This window comes from Pantherophis guttatus, chromosome 4 (genome assembly GCF_059756535.1).
Source record: "Pantherophis guttatus breed Tessera chromosome 4, ASM5975653v1, whole genome shotgun sequence".
Lineage (NCBI taxonomy): Eukaryota > Metazoa > Chordata > Lepidosauria > Squamata > Colubridae > Pantherophis > Pantherophis guttatus.
In genome coordinates, this window is record NC_142066.1 from 153,840,957 (window position 1) to 153,857,906 (window position 16,950).

The window sequence follows — 16,950 nt, forward strand, 5'->3', positions numbered from 1 at the left end:
GGTAGTCCTCGGCTTACAACCATTCATTTAATGACTGTTCAAAGTTACAACAGCACTGAAAAAAGTGATTTATGACTTTTTCATCCTGATGTCGCAGCATCTCCATGGTCAAAATTTGGACATTTGGCAACTGATTCATATTTATAACAATTTCAGCATCTCAGTCACACGATCCCCTTTTGTGACCTTCTGACAAGCAAAGTCAATGGGGAAGCCAGATTCACTTAACCGCCGTGTTACTGACGTGACAACTGCAGAGATTCACTTAACAACTGTGGCAAGAAAAGTTGTAAAATGGAGCAAAATTTGCTTATCAAATGTCTCTCTTAGCAACAGACATTTTTGGCTCAATCGAAGTCATAAGTGAAGGACTACGTGTAGGTCCCCTTTCCAGAAATAATTCATTCAAATAATCTTTATTTACAGGGAAGCATTTTACTCACAGAGTTCCTTCACAAATGGAATGAATTCCTGGTTCTGACTCAAAGGAAGAACGGAGCATTTGAAAGGAGCCACCACAGCAGGAAAGCTGAAGTACTGGTACAAAGAGAAAACAGCAAGCAGACACTGAGAAAAATGGAGCTGGTAGAACCAAACTTCGCGTGGCTATTTAGGACTGTGAGACCCACCCAGTTTGAAACATTTTTCTTCAAGAAATTTTATTAAAATATATTATAAAACACAAATGAAAATAAAGATCAGGAAAAAAGGGGTGTAGGAAAAAAACAAAACAGACAGTAGCTTCTGACTCTTGTCAGCATGGTACAATACTAAACAGCCTTAACTTTTTGCTCTGCATTTCTATACCGTTTTGGTATAGCAGTTAAAATGCTGGCTTAGAAACCCGGAGGCAGTGAGTCCTAGTCCTGCCAGGCATGAAAACCAATGAAGGGACTTTGAGCCAATTCCTAGGAACAATGAGTTCTAATCCCACTTTAGCCATGAAAGGCAACTGGGTTTGAGTCAATCACCAGGAGACCACGAGTTCTAGTCTTGCCTTAGGCATGAAGCAGGCTGGGTGACTTTGGGCCAATCCGTCTGTCTCACCCTAATCCACATCACAGGACTGTTGTTGTGGGGAAATAGGAGGAGGCAGGGGTAATAAATATGCTCACCACCATGACTCATTTATAAAATAATAAAAGCAGGATAAAAATTTAATAAATACAGGTAGTCCTCGATTTACAACATTTCATTTAGTGACTGTTTGAAATTACAGTGGCACTGAAGAATGTGATATTACCATTTTTCAGACTGAGGATTGTTGTAGCATCCCCATGGTCATGTGAACAAAATTTGGAGGCTTGGCAACTGGTTCATATTTATGACGGTTGCAGTGTCCCGGGGTCATGTGATTCTCTTTTGTGACCTTCTGATCAGCAGTCAATGTGGAATACAGATTCACTCAACAATAATGTTACTACCTTAACCACAAGAAGGATTCCCTTAACAACTGTGGCAGGAAAGGCCGTAAAATAGGGTAAAACTCACTTAAAAACTGTCTTGCTTAGCAACAGAAATTTTGGGCTCAGTAGTGGTCTTAAGTTGAGAACTAACTGTAATTCAGAGCCCCTAGGTAAATGCCTTATGGCTACAAGAAATCCTACCGTTCGCTGTTCATCTCCCTCCCTGATGCGGAATGTATGCTCAAATATCGTATACATAATTCTTCCAAGCCCAAATGAAGGTTCAATCACGTTGGGGACAATCTCTTCCACTAGAAAACAAAACAACAACGATCTAATGTTTCTGGGTCAGATTCAGTAAGTTTCCAGGTTTAAGACTGTTTTTATCATCAGCGTCGGGAGGGAGGAAAGATAGTAACATTCTGCTGCCCCCTCAAGATGATTTTTGGCACTTCAGCTGAAGCGGCTCTATTTTTTGAAGAGCTGAGAAGGAAGGAAGACTTACCATGCAAGGTTTTCTGGAATCTCTTCACACTGACCATGTCCTTTGTTACCCGAAAGGTTTTCCCTTCTGTCTCAATCGTAAATTCCCTACCAAGGAGAGAAAGGGGTGTCAAAAGGATGCTGAACTGTGGAGGTAAAGGGATATTTGGAAGCTGCAACTAATACAGAATGCAGAAGGCTGAGAGTTCTGGAAGTCCCTCAAGTGGCTTGTGAGATACCGTTGTTGTGTAACTTGTACTGGTTGCTGGTTTCTTTCCAGGTCCAATTCAAGGTGTTCATGATCACCTTGAAAGCCCTTTATTTTATTGGTCCAGGCTACCTGAGGAATATCTCATCCCAAATGGGATTGGCTTGCCCCCATCTGTGCCAGCAGAATGGGCACATCACGGTCCACATTGGTCAAGGAATTCTGGCCAGTGGGTCCAGAAGAGCCTTTTCTCTTGTGGCTCCCATCCTCTGGGACACTGTGCCCTTTGTGGGGAGACCTGGCCCCCCTTCTTGGCCTGCCAAAGGGGCCTTGTTGCCACCTGACTGGAGTCATCCCACCCTGGAGGTGTTTAGATTAGAAGATCCCACCTCCATCCTTATTGTTTAAATATTGGTCCCTTTTTATCTAGGTTTTTGTTAATTTTAAGTGTTTTAATTCTTATTGTAGAATGTTTTAATGTTATTTATGTTTATGGAGATTCTCAATCATTCAGCTCATGGTGGCCCCAAAGGTGCTTTTTCCAAAAGGCAACTGGACTTTGTTTTTTCTTTGAAAACATTTCACTGTTCACTCAAAGCTTCAATTCATTGATGAGAAATGAAATGTTTTCAAAGGAAAAAAAAAAAAACCAAGAAAGTCCAATTTCATCCCACAAAGTCTCTGTGGGATGATGTTTTCATTGTTTTATTTTATGCCTTTATGATGCTATAAATTGCCCAGTTAGCTTGACAGTGAGATGGGTGGACTATGTAGTTAGTTAATTAGTAAATTAGTAAATAAATAAACATGCAACAGGGAACTGGTGGGTGGAGGTTGCAATCCTCTGATGTGAAGAGGAAATTTCAGCTCCTCTAAAGCAAAGAGATTCCTATTAAAGTTTGGTTGCACCAACATTAGCTCTTAGGACTGTGCCTTGCACACTCGTCAGTTCACTTTTAGGTGGCTTCAAGTTTCTTTACAAGAAGCTGATCTTGCAAGTCACTTGGAAACTGCTGGTTATTGTTGCTGGTTTTATTATCATTTCTCTGAAAGGTGATCAGTCTTCTGAAGATGAGCAGTTGGGTATCCATCAATAAGTATTGTGAGATACTTATTAAGTATCTCACAATACTTACATAAAAAAGAGAATTGTTTATGACCCATAATCCCTTGCATTGGGGTGGAGTTGGGGCGACTGAATGGAGCTGAGCATTTACTGGCTGGATGCTCTTCCTGACGCCTATATGGAGTTCACAGCAGATATTTTCTCCCTAATAGAGAAACATGTTGCTGCCTAGGATTGAACTTTCAACCTTCTGGGTAGAAGGCAAAAGTCTTCACCTCTAGGCCACTGATAAGAAAATTAAATAAAATCACACCGGATGTCCACATTTATTGGGTTGGAATGCTGGGTTTAAAAATCTTGACTCTCACGGCTCCCAAGGAGACCCAGTTCTGTCAGGCTTAGCTTACCCTTTTTCATTCAGGTGTGTCTCCATCTCACTGATGTAACACTCGTCACAGATGGCAAGATACTCCAGCACCAGCTTGGCATCCTTCTTGTATGCCTTCCCTATGGCTCCCTTATTTGCTTCAAACTGAACAATGTTGGCAATTCTGTACAGGTGGTGCTAAGGAATCCAACTACAAATGTGTCTGTCCATATGATGTCACATGGGGCAGATAAATGCTTTTTTTAATTGATCTTTCCCACCATTTCATTTGCGCTTTTACCGGTAGTCCTCAACTTACAATCAAGTTCTGGGAGCAGAACTTCCGTTGCTAAGCAAGGAGGTTGTTAAGTGAGTCGCACCCAATTTTACAACCTTTTCTTTACGCTTTTACAGGTAGCTCTTGATTAACCACCATAACCGGGACCAGATTTTTCATTGCTTAGCAACACAGTCGTTAAGTGAGCTGCTTCAGTTTTAAGACCTTTTTGCCATGGTTGTTACATGAATCACTGCAGTTGAGTCATGCAGTTGTTAAGTGAATCCAGATTCCCCCATTCTCAACTTTTCTGTCAGAAGCCAGCTTGGAAGATCACAAATGGTGATCATATGACTTCAGGATGCTACAACCGTCATAAATACATGTCAGTTACCAAATGCCCAAATTTGGATCACAGGAGGACTGGTTGTAAATTATTTTTTTCACTGCTGTTCTAAATTTGAATGGTTGCTAAATGAATGGTAGTAAGTGGAAGACTACCTCTCAAGATACAAAACTTTGATTACGGATTGTAACCTTCTCTGTCCGGCCCTGCTGTTCTGCAGTTATTCAATGGCTTCACGAAATTAACTTTCAAATCCTGAAGCAGCTCAAGCTGCCTCTTTTCTATGCAGCCTTTCAAAACATTTGACAATTTCAACTTAAAGAACCAGATTAGTCTCCCAACAGTGAGGCAAGAGTTAGCTGCAGCACAGGGTACAAAGTAGTCCTCAACATACGACCAAAATTAAGCCTGTAAATTGTGATAATCATAAAGTCACCGCATGATCGTACCCAAATTTCACAAATTTGTGAAATGGTCTTTAAGCAGAAGTCACAGATGTTAAGCAAACTTATTATGCACTATATAGCTTTTTTTTTTTTTTTTGCTGAAAGCAGGAAGTAAACACAGCTTTCCCCCCCAAAAAGAGTACATTGCAGTCATGTGACCACAGGATACTGCAGAAAATTGCAAGTGAGGGCCACATGCTGAGTGCCCAATATGCAGCCCCATGACCTGAAGGGACACAAACTATGAATCCTAGGTATAAGTAGCTTTTTCAGGGTCTGTTGTAATTTTGAATGGTCGCTAAACAATTAGTGTAAATCAAGGACTACCTGTACTGAGACAGTTGACATCTCATTTAAGGATTATGCTGGAATCACAGAAAAAAAACCCACAGCTCTTAGCTCAGAGCAGTTCCTTGATTTCACCCTAATGGCCCCGAAGGCTTGTAAAGCTCATCCACACCAAAATGGACAGGACCAGCCACAGAAAACAGCCACAGCTTTCTTTCAGAAAAGGATATCGGCTCCTTCAAAAGCTTCTCAGCAACAAGAGGGACTTTGGTGGCTCTGGCATGGCAGGAGAGATCGTAGCAGGAACGATCAGCGCAGCCAACAATTTCAATCCATCCCTGGAAAAGTAAAAAACAAAAACAAAAATGAAGCCTTCACTTTAGACAAATCATGACATCAAAGCAATCCTGCACAGTTTGAAGCTCCAGCAGGCCTTTCACCTTGCACTTACCTAAGAAATGTTTTCATTTTGTTAAATAATAACTTCCTTACTCGCAAGGATGCCATCAAACATGCAGCATTAGATTAAATAAAAAAAATACTTCCAGAAATGCCTGGAAGTCAATGGGGAAGAATCTGGCTTCCCCATTGACTTTGCTTGTCAGAAGGTCACAAAAGGGGATCACCTGACCCTGTGACACTGCAACCGCCATATGTCAGTTGCAAAACATCTGCATTTTGATCACGTGACCATGGGGGAATGTGAAAAACGGCCATAAGTCCCTTTTTTGACTTGTAACTTTGTTGTTGTAACTTTGAACAGTCACTAAATTGTAAGTCGAGGACTAACTGTACTGGATCGCATGAAATGTCTGCAAATGCAACAAGAAGGGAAAATTGCCTTTAAGCCAAACTCATCTCCCGGGATGTGCAAATATTTTCTTAAATACAGTATGTAAGTGGTGTTCATTGTCTTTTTCCAGTTATCGTTTTCAACTCTTTAATCAACTGTTCTAGGATTTCCCAGTGGCCTCCCATCCAATCATAGCCAGGTCTGATTTTTCTTAGCTTTTGACTCCATGTGACTATCGGCTGAACCTACACGGAATGGGAAAACTCACTGAGGCGAACTCCCCACAGCCAACTCGCCACAGGACAATTTAACAATTCAATTTAATTATTTGAAATAAATTTAAAATTATTTTAATTTTTATCATTCTCATTTCATTTTGTCCCTCCTTTTCAATCCTTTAATGATTCCATTCCACCATTTCTTTGATATTAGTGTAACTCTTGTCCTGCAGCGAGTTGTCCGGTGGTTGATTGGCTGTGGCTGGTTGCCCTGTGGTGGGTCGGCTGCAGCAAGTTGGCTGTAGAGAGTTGGCCGTGGAGAACTGTTATAAACTCAACCCTAACCATGGATAGCTGGGAGATAAGGACTGCATACAGGAAGGAGTTTTCACATTACTTCCTATGGCAATCTGCTTAAGAAGATCTACCTCCCGAATCTCCTATAAACTCAATTTCAGAAGCATAATAACTAAATCATTTTAAAAGTGGAACTGGCAGATTTTCCTTTGGAGAGGCACCTCTTGAAAATTCAACTTCAGCTTTCATCACAAGATTCACCTTAAGATGCATGTGCGCATGCACCTACGCCAGTGGTGAAATCTGAACCGGTTTGTTGGCCGTGCATACATGCTATGCACCAAACGCAGTGTGCATGCCCGCTGCACTGCATGAACTTACACGTGCATGCAAAGTACACCCCAAAAGGAGGCTTGGGAAGTTAAGTAGAAACGAGGGGGGTGATTAGCTGTGCTGCCAATTTAGCTTTGCTAGAAAGCAGGATTTCCTGCTTTCTAGCAAAACTAAATCCCGCAGCACAGCTGATCCCCTCCGCCATTCTACTTACCTTCCCAAGCCTCCTTTTGGTGCATGCTGCTGCGCACTAAAGCAGGATTTCCTGCTTTCTAGCAAAGCTAAACCCCATGGCACAGCTGATTGTCAGAAATACCAGTTTGGAGGAACTGGCAGCTTTTTTTAACTACTGGTTCACCCAAACTGGTAGTTTTTATCACTACCGGTTCGGCTGAACCAAAGCGAACCGGTAGCATTTCACCCCTGACCTACGCACACGCACCCACGAGTTGGGCTTTCCACCCAAGAATTCAAAAGTCTGGCATTTGGGTGGTGCCACAGTGGTTAGAATGCAGTATTGCAGGCTAATTCTGCCATCTGCCAGCAGTTTGATCCTGACTGGCTCAAGGTTGACTCAGCTTTCCATCCATATAAAGTGGATAAAATGAGGATCCAGTTTGTTGGGGGGAAAAGGTCAACTCTGTCAACCGCCTAGAGAGGCCTATAAAGCACTGTGAAGCGGTATATAAGTCTAAATGCTATTGCTATTGCTTACATAGGAGGTTTTGGTCTCCGCATCCCAGCAGTCACAGGCGTAATGAGCCATCTCGTTCTCCATGTGCTGCCGGAAACGAAGCTTCCCTGGAGAGATGCCAACTTTGATGAGGTAGAGGTAGATCCGGCCAATGAAGTAGCCCAGGACAGAATTGTTGATCACCCCCTGGGAAAGCAGAGAAGCAAACAGGCTTTTCAAAGGAACAAACACTGTAAGCAGAAACCCTTTCTCCAGAAAATTTCCAAGCCTTCCCTTACTTGGCATCTCGAAGTATCCTGGCAATGAAATTCTGCAAATACTTAGCCAGTACAATACAGAATAACAGAGCAGGAAGGGAATTTGGAGGTCTTCTAGTCCAATCCCCTGCTCAACAGGAGACCCCATTCCCATGATGGTGAACCTATGGCATGCGTGCCAGAGGTGGCACAAAGAGCCCTCTCTGCTGGCATCACCCCAGGTTAGATCTTTGTGGTGTTTCTTTTGTGAGCTTGTTTCCCTGCAAATGACGAAACAGAAGTTCACGAAAGAAAAAGATCTTAGCTCTTGCTGTGTTGCTGGTGTTGGGATGCTCCGCCTCCTGCCGGTCTTTGGGTCTCTGCTGCGCATGCGCACGTGTATGTCATGCATGCACACATTTGCACGTCTGCATATACGCACATTTGCGCATCTTTCCATTTGGGAATGCGTACGTGTGCAGTTTGGGCACTCGGTATCTAAAAGATTCACCATCACTGCCCTATACCATTCCAGACAAGTGGCTATCCAGTCTACCCTTAAAAACCTCCAGTGTTGGAGCACGCCTTCTGTAGGCAAGCCGTTTTACTACTTAATTGTTCCCACTGCCCACTAAGAACATTTCTCCTTAGTTCTAGGTTGGTTCTCTCCTTAATTAGTTTTCATCCATTGCTTCTTGTCCTGCCTTCAGATGCTTTGGAGAATATGTTGATCCCCTCTTCTCTGTGGCAGCCCCTCAAGTACTAGAAGATTACCATCATGTCACCCCTAGTCCTAGTTCATGTCACCCCAATTCCTCCCCACCCCCCCACCCCCGTTTCACTGGGAAGAGATTTCTGCATTTTCCCTCAAAATACTGAAATCTTTTCTCAGATACTTTATGTGGGCTCCTTAGGGCATGATGAGTATTCAATTATGACTATTTTACCTCAGTGTTTCTCAACCAAGGCAGCTTTGAGATGTGTGAACTTCAACTCCCAGAATTCCCCAGCCAGCCATGCTCTATCTTAAGTCTGCCAAGCAGCCTTTCCAATGTGTTGCAGCCCAGGTTTCTCTGCACTTAAAATTCCAGTGGAAGATGGGTAGAGATTATGGGATGGGAAATCCAACCCTCAGCAGGTACAGAGTTAAACCCAGCTGCCATAAAGCAAACAGCTTGGACGTTTCCATGAATTCAGGTGTTGTCTGTATCTGATTTCATTCTCCTTCTACACTGAATGTAACTAAGAGAGTCAAGAGGATTTCCTCCTCCCCACAAGAATGCCCCAGTCCTTACCTGCTCAACGGCATCCCCCAAACACATGACACGGGCTGGCTGCCCACTGGTCTGGGCTTTGGCAGAATACAAGAGGATGTGGAGGTCTGCTACATTTTGAAACTTAGGATGACATTTTTCCATGGGGTCCACAAAATGTTCAATTTCTGCCATTGTGAATTCCCTGAAACAAAGAGAAACACTTCGGATTGTAACTTCTCTCGATAAGAGAGCAAATCTTAGGGAGATACAGACAATCCTCGATTTACAACTGGCTGCTTAGTGACAGCTCAAAGTTATGACCTGCCTGAAAAAGGGGACTTACAACCTGGATCTAAAGTTCCAACAATCAACATATCCCTTGGTCATGTGACCACACTTCAGATGGTTGGCAACACAATCATTTACTATTGCTTGCAGCAGCCTGTGGTCAAGAGATTTACAATGATTTTGCAAAAGAAAACGTGGCACTTACTTCTGGGTTTTGGCAAAACCGTGCCTATCCCAAACGGTGGACTTGCACTTATGAGCACCACATTTGCTTAATAATCATTGTGGTCACACGACCATTGCATTTTAGAATGCAGTATTGGAAGCTAACTGCCTCTTGCCCACTGCCAGGAGTTTGACCCTGACCGGCTGAAGGTTGACTCAGCCTTCCATACTTCCAAGGTCAGTAAAATGAGGACCCAGAGTCCTGGGGGGCAATAAGCTGACTGTAAACCGCTTAGAGAGGGGACAATGACAGTTTGCCATGGTCAACTCACCAAGCTAACTTGCCACAGCCAATTTGCTATGGGAAAAGAGTTACACTAATATCAAACAAATAGTGGAATAGAATCATTAAAGAAAGGATGCAAAAGGAGGGAACAGAATGAAATGTGAATGGAAAAAATTATAAAATATTTTTTATTTATTTTAAAAAATTAAATAGAATTGTTAAATGGTCCCAAGGCAAGTTGTCCTGCAGCTTTTTGGCTGTGGTGAGTTGTCCCATTCCATTAGAGAGGGCTGTAAAGCACTGTGAAGCGTTATAAAAGTGCTACTGCTATCTGCTTAACCACCAGGAAAGAAGTTGTAAAGTCAGGTCAATATGTGACCAACCTTGTGACTAACCTGTTTTACAAATTTTACGATTTATGAACATAATAGGCTGGGTTGTAACTCAAGCACTATGTCTTCAAAGAGCCAAATATTCAATGTCTTCTTTGTCACAACCCCCCCCCACCCACCCTAATGCTGCTATTCTCTGGGATGTATTATAACAAAAGATTTTTTTAAAAAACTTGGCACATGCCAAAGCGGCAAAGAGTGGTGATTTTATCACTAGAGGGGGGCATGGGGAGATGCAGATTCAGGCTGATAGCAAGAAAAGTGGAATTGGATATACAAATGCATTCTGAGAAAGAGGAGGCATTTGTAAGAAAGATTATCAGTTAGGCATTTTGATCTTTAACTCTTACAGTCTATGATTTACTAGGTAGTCCATGGCTTATAGGTAGTAAGAGATAGTTCTCGACTTACAACCATTCTTTTAGCAAATGTCCAAAGTCACAATGGCCTGGAAAAAGTGACTTATGATCAGTCCTTGTACTTACAACCATTGCAGTGTCCCCCATGATCATGTAATCAAACTTCGGGAGCTTGTGCAAGTAGCATATATTCTATTTATTTGCTGCTCATCTTGCTGCAAGGCAACTCTAAACAGCTTACAACCATAAAAGCAACATAGATAGTCCTCAACTTACAACAGTTCACCTAGGGACCATTTGAACCTACAACAGCACTGAAAAAAGTGACTTATGACCATCATGGCAAGACAAGTCGTAAAATGGGCCAAAATTTTCTTAACAAGTGTCTCAGTTAGCAACAGAAACTTTCGAAAACTACCTGTATATTATTTTAGCTTTTGTTGTGTGCCACTAGAGTCCCTTGATTAAGAGATGGGTGGCTGTAGAAATAGGATGAACCAGTAAAAATAACATAAATACATCTATCAAATCCAGTAAGGACCAAGTTCCCTCCCACTCTTTGCCCAAATTTTCAGAGCAATTACCTGACCCTGATGAGACCTGAGCGAGGAGAGATTTCATTCCGGAAAGAATTGCCTATCTGAGCAGCAGCAAAAGGCAGTTTCCCTTGGTTGAATTCCAAAAGGCGTTTGAAGTTCAGAAAGATCCCCTGTGCGGTCTCTGGCCTCAAGTATCTATCAGAGGGTGGGGGTGGGTGGGTGGTGGGTGGAAACAATAATTGGAAGAAAGAGAAAGCAGGAACGCTTAGCAGCTGATAGCAAGACAAGACAGCCTAGTTTCCCAAATGTATCTCTGTGAAAATCTCGCCTACCATGAGGAACTAATAGTTGAACAGGTAGTCCTCAACTTACAAATATTTGTTTAGTGACCGCTCAAAGTTACAATGGCATTAAAAAAGTGACTTATGAGCACTTTTCACACTTACGACCGTTGCAGCATCCCATGATTCATATTTATGATGGTTGCATGTCCTGGGGTCATGTGATCCCCTTTTACAAGCAAAGTCTTGTAAAGACTCTGACAAGCAAAGTCAACGGGGGAGCCAGATTCATTTAACAAGCATGTTATTAACGTAACAACTGAAGTATTTCACTTAACAACTGTGGCAAAAATGGTCGTACAATGGAGCAAAACTCACTCTACAGCTGTCTTGTTTATATTCTATTGTGGTCTTAAGTCAAGGGCTACCTGCAATAATAACTGCTCTGACGGAGCCCAGTAAATGATTCCCACTCTCACTTTGCTTTGCCCTGGGCTGCTAAAGCAGGGTTTCTGAGACGAGTGGACTTCAACTCCCAGAATTCCCCCAACTATCTATAATGTAAATCCCCTGGCATTAGGTTTGTTAGATCTTCCCAAATTACATGAGGAAACTACAAGGCAGAGTTTTGGAGGCTGTCCACTGGCACACCTTGCTGTTTCTTTCCTCTTTGAAGGGATGGTCCATCCTGTCCACCAGAATGAAGCAACGATCCCCAGATCCTCCCTCAAATAAGGAAACTCAACCAGCTGGAATTACAAATGCAGGGACAAATTCAAATCCAGTAAAACCCAAGCACCCTCTTTCTCCCCTTCCACCCCATTTTCATACACCTACATACCCAGCCATGTTTCCTCCCGGACCAATAGAGGTCTTGAACATGAGATTGAAAGACACTGGAGCAGTGAGGTCATTTCCTGTTAGGGGGGACTTCACATTGTAATTGACAAACAGATCTGCAAGCTGTTCCTGATTGTAGTTGTCCAGCTAGCAGGAAAAAAAGAAAGACCGTCTTATTTACCCAGGAACATACAAATCAGCCTAATAGAGGTAGTCCTTGATTTAGAACAGTTCATTTAGTGACCATTCAGTTATAATGGCACTGAAAAAAGTGCCTTAGGACCAATTTTTCCCATGTATGTCTGATGCAACATCCGAATGGTCATGTGATCAAAATTCAGATGGTCATCTGATTATCTTTGGCAACCTTCCAGCAAGCAAAGTCAATGGGGATTCAGATTAAGCCAGATTCGCTTAACAACAACGCGACTAAATTAACAACTGCAGTGATTCACTTAACCACAAAGCAAGAAAAAGGGGCAAAGCTCACTTAAGAATCATCTTGCTCAGCAACAGAAATTTGGGGTTTAATTGTAATCATAAGTCAAGGACTACTTATATTATTTATCCTGGTTCTCCTTTTTGGAAATCTACCTGTCCACCCTCCCCCACCCCACCCCCCACCCCTTTGAAAAGCAAGGGCCACTGAGTGCTTATTTAACTGACAGAAAAACCACAAATCACAGATGTTTTATAAAAGCCTTTTCGCAACAAAAGAAATGCACAACCAGAAGCAGCTCCTGCGTTGTTCTAAAATATATGTGCTTTGCAGAGAGCTTCAGAGGTCCCTGGGATCACAATCACAATTTCTGGTGTACGAGAGAGCCATTTCTGCCTGCCAGATTGCCGACTGACCTGCGTGATCACATTCTCCATTTCCATCTTTTTCTCCGCAGTACATTTCTTCTCTGACATCAGCTTCTGTAAATGGGCTGCAAAAGGAGAGAGGGAAATAGGGTCCATAAGTAATTATTTTCCTTTTAGTCAATCTATCAGAATAGAGCTGGAAGGGACTTTCAAAGTTTTGTAGTCCAATTCCCTGCTCCATCAGGAAATCCTATACAATTTAAGACAACTGGCCATCTAGTCTCTTTCTAAAAATCTCCGGTGATGAAGCACCCACAACAGAGAAGATGTTCTTCTGGTTAATTGTTCTCATTGTCAGGAAGTTTCTATTATTATTATTATTATTATTATTATTATTATTATTATTATTATTATTATTATTATTATTATTATTATTATTATTATTATTTGATTTGTATACCGCCCTACTCCCGAAGGACTCAGGGTGGTGAACAGCCACAAAATAAAACACATAAATACAAAAATTTAAAAGCAGACTAAAACCGAATTAAACAATTTGGGCCAAGACAGATTTAAAACACCCCAGTAATTTAAAACAGATTAAAATTTACATTATAAAAGAAAAAGGGGAAAAGATTAGGCCAGGCCAGCTTGATGAAATAAAAAGATCTTGAGAGCGCGACGGAAGGTGCGCAGATCTGGGATCCTCCGTATCTCTGGGGGGAGCTCATTCCAGATAGTAGGTGCCCCCACAGAGAAGGCCCTCCCCCTAGGGGCCGCCAGTCGACACTGTTTGGCTGACGGCACCCGGAGGAGTCCCTCTCTATGAGAGCGTACTGGCCAGTGGGAGGCTATTAGTGGTAGTAGGCGGTCCCGTAGATAACCAGGTCCTAAGCCATGGAGCGCTTTAAAGGTGGTAACCAAAACCTTGAAGCGCACCCGGAAGACCACCGGGAGCCAGTGCAGCTCGCGCAGGAGAGGTGTTACATGGGAGCGCCATGTCGCTCCCATTATCACCCGCGCGGCCGCACTCTGCGCCAGTTGGAGCCTCCGGGTGCTCCTCAACGGGAGCCCCATGTAGAGAGCATTGCAATAGTCCAGGCGGGAGGTGACGAGGGCATGAGTGACTGTGCGTAACGAGTCCCGATCCAGAAAGGGACGCAACTGGCGAATCAGGCGAACCTGATGAAAAATCCTCCTGGTCACGGCCGTCAAGTGCTCTTCTAAAGACAGCCGTGAATCCAGGAGGACGCCCAAGTTGCGAGCCCTCTCCGTGGGGGCCAATGATTCGCCCCCAATAGTCAGTGATGGCGTCAACTGACTATATCGGGACGTCGGAAACCACAGCCACTCGGTCTTGGATGAGTTGAGCCTGAGTCTGTTCCTCCCCATCCAGATCCGTATGGCCTCCAGGCACCGGGACATCACTTCAAGGGCATCGTTGGGGTGATCCGGGGTGGAGATGTACAGCTGGGTGTCGTCAGCGTACTGATGGTACTCCACCCCGAAACCACGGATGATCTCGCCCAGCGGCTTCACATAAATGTTGAACAGGAGAGGCGAGAGGACCGACCCTTGCGGCACCCCACATATGAGGGGCCTCGGGGTCGACCTCTGTCCCCCTGTCAACACAGACTGCAACCGGTCAGAAAGAAAGGAGGAGAACCACCGCAACACAGTGCCTCCCACCCCTAACTCCCTAACTCTTAACTCTTAGGTTAGGTTAACTCCCTAACCCCCTAACTCTTCCAACCGGTGCAGCATGATACCATGGTCGATGGTATCAATTCTCCTTAATTCCAGGTTGCTTCTCTCCTTAATTAGTTTCCATCCATTGTTTGTCTTGCCTTCTGGTGCTTTGGAGAAAAAACAATGGATGAAAACTAATTAAGGGGAGAAGCAACCTGGAATTAAGGAGAAACTTCCTGACAGTGAGAATGACCCTGTAATTCCCTGCATCAGGATGGAGTTTGAACAATTGGAATGGAGCTCAAGTACTTACTGGCCGGGTGCCCTTTCTGCCACTTACGTGGCGTTCGCAGCAGAAAATTACTCATTGCGCCTGAAGAGAGAACTATCTGAAGCTACCTAGGATCAAACTCACAACCTCCTTATTCCGAGGTGAAAGCTCCACCTCTAGGCCACCATGATGCTCCCATCATGAAGCCTGCACAAATACTGAGAAGTGAAGAAATATCAGAGATGTCTTCCTCATAGGACATTCTTCAACATATAAGTAGTCCTTGACTTACGACGATAACTGAGCCCAAAATTCCCATTGTCAAACAAGGCAGTTACAAGTTGGGGACTATCTGCTGTCTTTTATCCCAAAGGCACTTTTTTTCAAAAGTCAACTGAACTGTTTTTCCCCCTGAGGAAGAAGAAGAAATTTTGCTTCTCATCCAGGAAGCTTCATCGATTCTGGCAGGATGGTGGAGGCAACAGAATGATTCGTTCTGACAGGATTGAGGGGGGGGGGTGGAAGGGGGTTTGGAAGGACCGCATTTCTTTGCAGTCATCTGGTCGTTAGTACTCTTCCTGAGAGCTCTTGAGGCCACTTGAATCACTTGACTCAGAATGCAAATGGGGGGTGCAACTTTCTTGGGACTGCTGAAAGGGATGCATTGTAAAGAGGAGACAGGTGGTGTTTTATCCCTCCCCCTCTGTTAACATAAATGGCCTCTTCCAAACCAGTAGTACTTTCTGTCCATAATGTGGACTTTTTTGTCTTTGAAAGTATTTTTCCTCAAGGGAAAAATAAGTCCAGTTGCCTCCTGAAAAAGCACCTTTGGGATGATGACCTGGATGACTAAGACTCTCCAGACATTTTGTTGTCTTTTAATTCTTATCTGTAAGATACCAATAGTTGCTGTGGAGTGGAGTGGATGTTAGGACAAGAAGAAGTTACAGACAGGTCCTAAACATCAGCGTAAGCTGCTCTTATGATGGAATTAGACAGAGACAATGAAATAACACAAGGCATACCCTTCAGGAGGTGATCAGCTCGGAAGCATTCTCCACTTTTTACATCTTTCACCATGAAGTCTGCAAATTTGTCCACATGTCCAGAAGTCCTGCAAAGAAAAATACCAATATTCTCCAAAATAATATTATCCAAAATATTATCATTTAGCGACAGATATGACGACATTGTAAAATGTGACTTAAATAAAATCATTGTGCTTACAAATATCACAGCATCCCATAGTCAAAATTCAGTCCCTTGACAACCGGCATGCATGCATTTATGATGGCTACACTGTCTCAGGGTCACATGACTTGTTTGCAAAAAACCCCACCCCATAGCTTCTGGTGAGCAAAGTCAACGGGGGGAAGACAAATTCACTTAACAACTGTGTGATTCACTTAATAACTGCAGTGATTTTAAGAAGAGACTGGAGAGCCACTTGTCTGAAATGGTATAGCACAGTAATGGCTAATCTTTTTGCCATCATGTGCCAGGAGGTGGGGAGCGGGGGAGGTTTGCGTGCACGCATGCCCACACCCATAATTCTATGCGCTCCGCCCTATGCACACAACCCCCCCTCCCCCCTGCTCCTGGCACGCGATGGCCAGGTAAGCCCATTTTTCTTTCTCACCTGACTCCAGATCCTCTCTATGCATCTGGGGAGGGCGAAAACAGCCTTCCCCACTCCCTCAGCGGCCCTCTGGAGGACTGAAACGGTCCATTTCCCAACTCCCAGTGGGAAAGGAAGTGACGTTTTTTGCTGTCCCCAGCCTCCAGAGACTCTCTAGGAGTCTATATCTAGGACTCTAGGAGTCTCTCTAGAATCTATATTTTAAAATATATTAAATAGCAATAGCACTTAGACTTATATATCGCTTTAGTGCTTTACAGCCCTCTTTAAGCGGTTTGCAGAGTCAGTCTCCCCCCCCCCCAAGAATCTTGGTCCTCATTTTACTCACCTCAGGAGGACGGAAGGCTGAGAGAGGGCGTGGCCGGCATTGGGAGATATGATGTGGATTCTGGAGCTCCAGAAGAGCACCGATATCCCTAGGTATCATAGCTGTCTTGTAGGGACAGTGAAGAAAGAAGATGCCACGGATAGGGAAAGAGCAAGTTCCCTGAAGTGCCAGCATTAGTCTTCTACCCATTGGCAAAGGAAGGCAGCCATGGAGCTGTCAAAAGCAGGATCGGCCACGATCAGAAAGAGGAAGTGCAGGAGTGGTGATTGAACAGAGTATTGTTACTCTGTTCAATCTGTTCAAACACAAAAAATAGTGTTTGGCCAACTCACAGGTAAGAAGAAAATTTTTT

General features: G+C 43.5%; 1 protein-coding gene across 1 annotated transcript in view; it reads right to left on the bottom strand.

Annotated features, from left to right (window-relative positions):
* The window catches only part of GARS1 (glycyl-tRNA synthetase 1), a 41,012-nt gene that overhangs the window by 4,206 nt on the left and 19,856 nt on the right, over window positions 1–16,950 (bottom strand). Inside the window, exons 5-15 of the mRNA XM_087893116.1 lie at window positions 15,657–15,745; window positions 12,720–12,796; window positions 11,866–12,011; window positions 10,789–10,938; window positions 8,754–8,916; window positions 7,244–7,408; window positions 5,117–5,225; window positions 3,571–3,715; window positions 1,912–1,997; window positions 1,608–1,717; window positions 444–537 (exon numbers count right to left, since the gene is read on the bottom strand). Coding sequence (XP_087749242.1) covers window positions 444–537; window positions 1,608–1,717; window positions 1,912–1,997; window positions 3,571–3,715; window positions 5,117–5,225; window positions 7,244–7,408; window positions 8,754–8,916; window positions 10,789–10,938; window positions 11,866–12,011; window positions 12,720–12,796; window positions 15,657–15,745 — 1,334 coding nt within the window. The remainder of the gene's footprint in view (window positions 1–443; window positions 538–1,607; window positions 1,718–1,911; window positions 1,998–3,570; window positions 3,716–5,116; window positions 5,226–7,243; window positions 7,409–8,753; window positions 8,917–10,788; window positions 10,939–11,865; window positions 12,012–12,719; window positions 12,797–15,656; window positions 15,746–16,950) is intronic.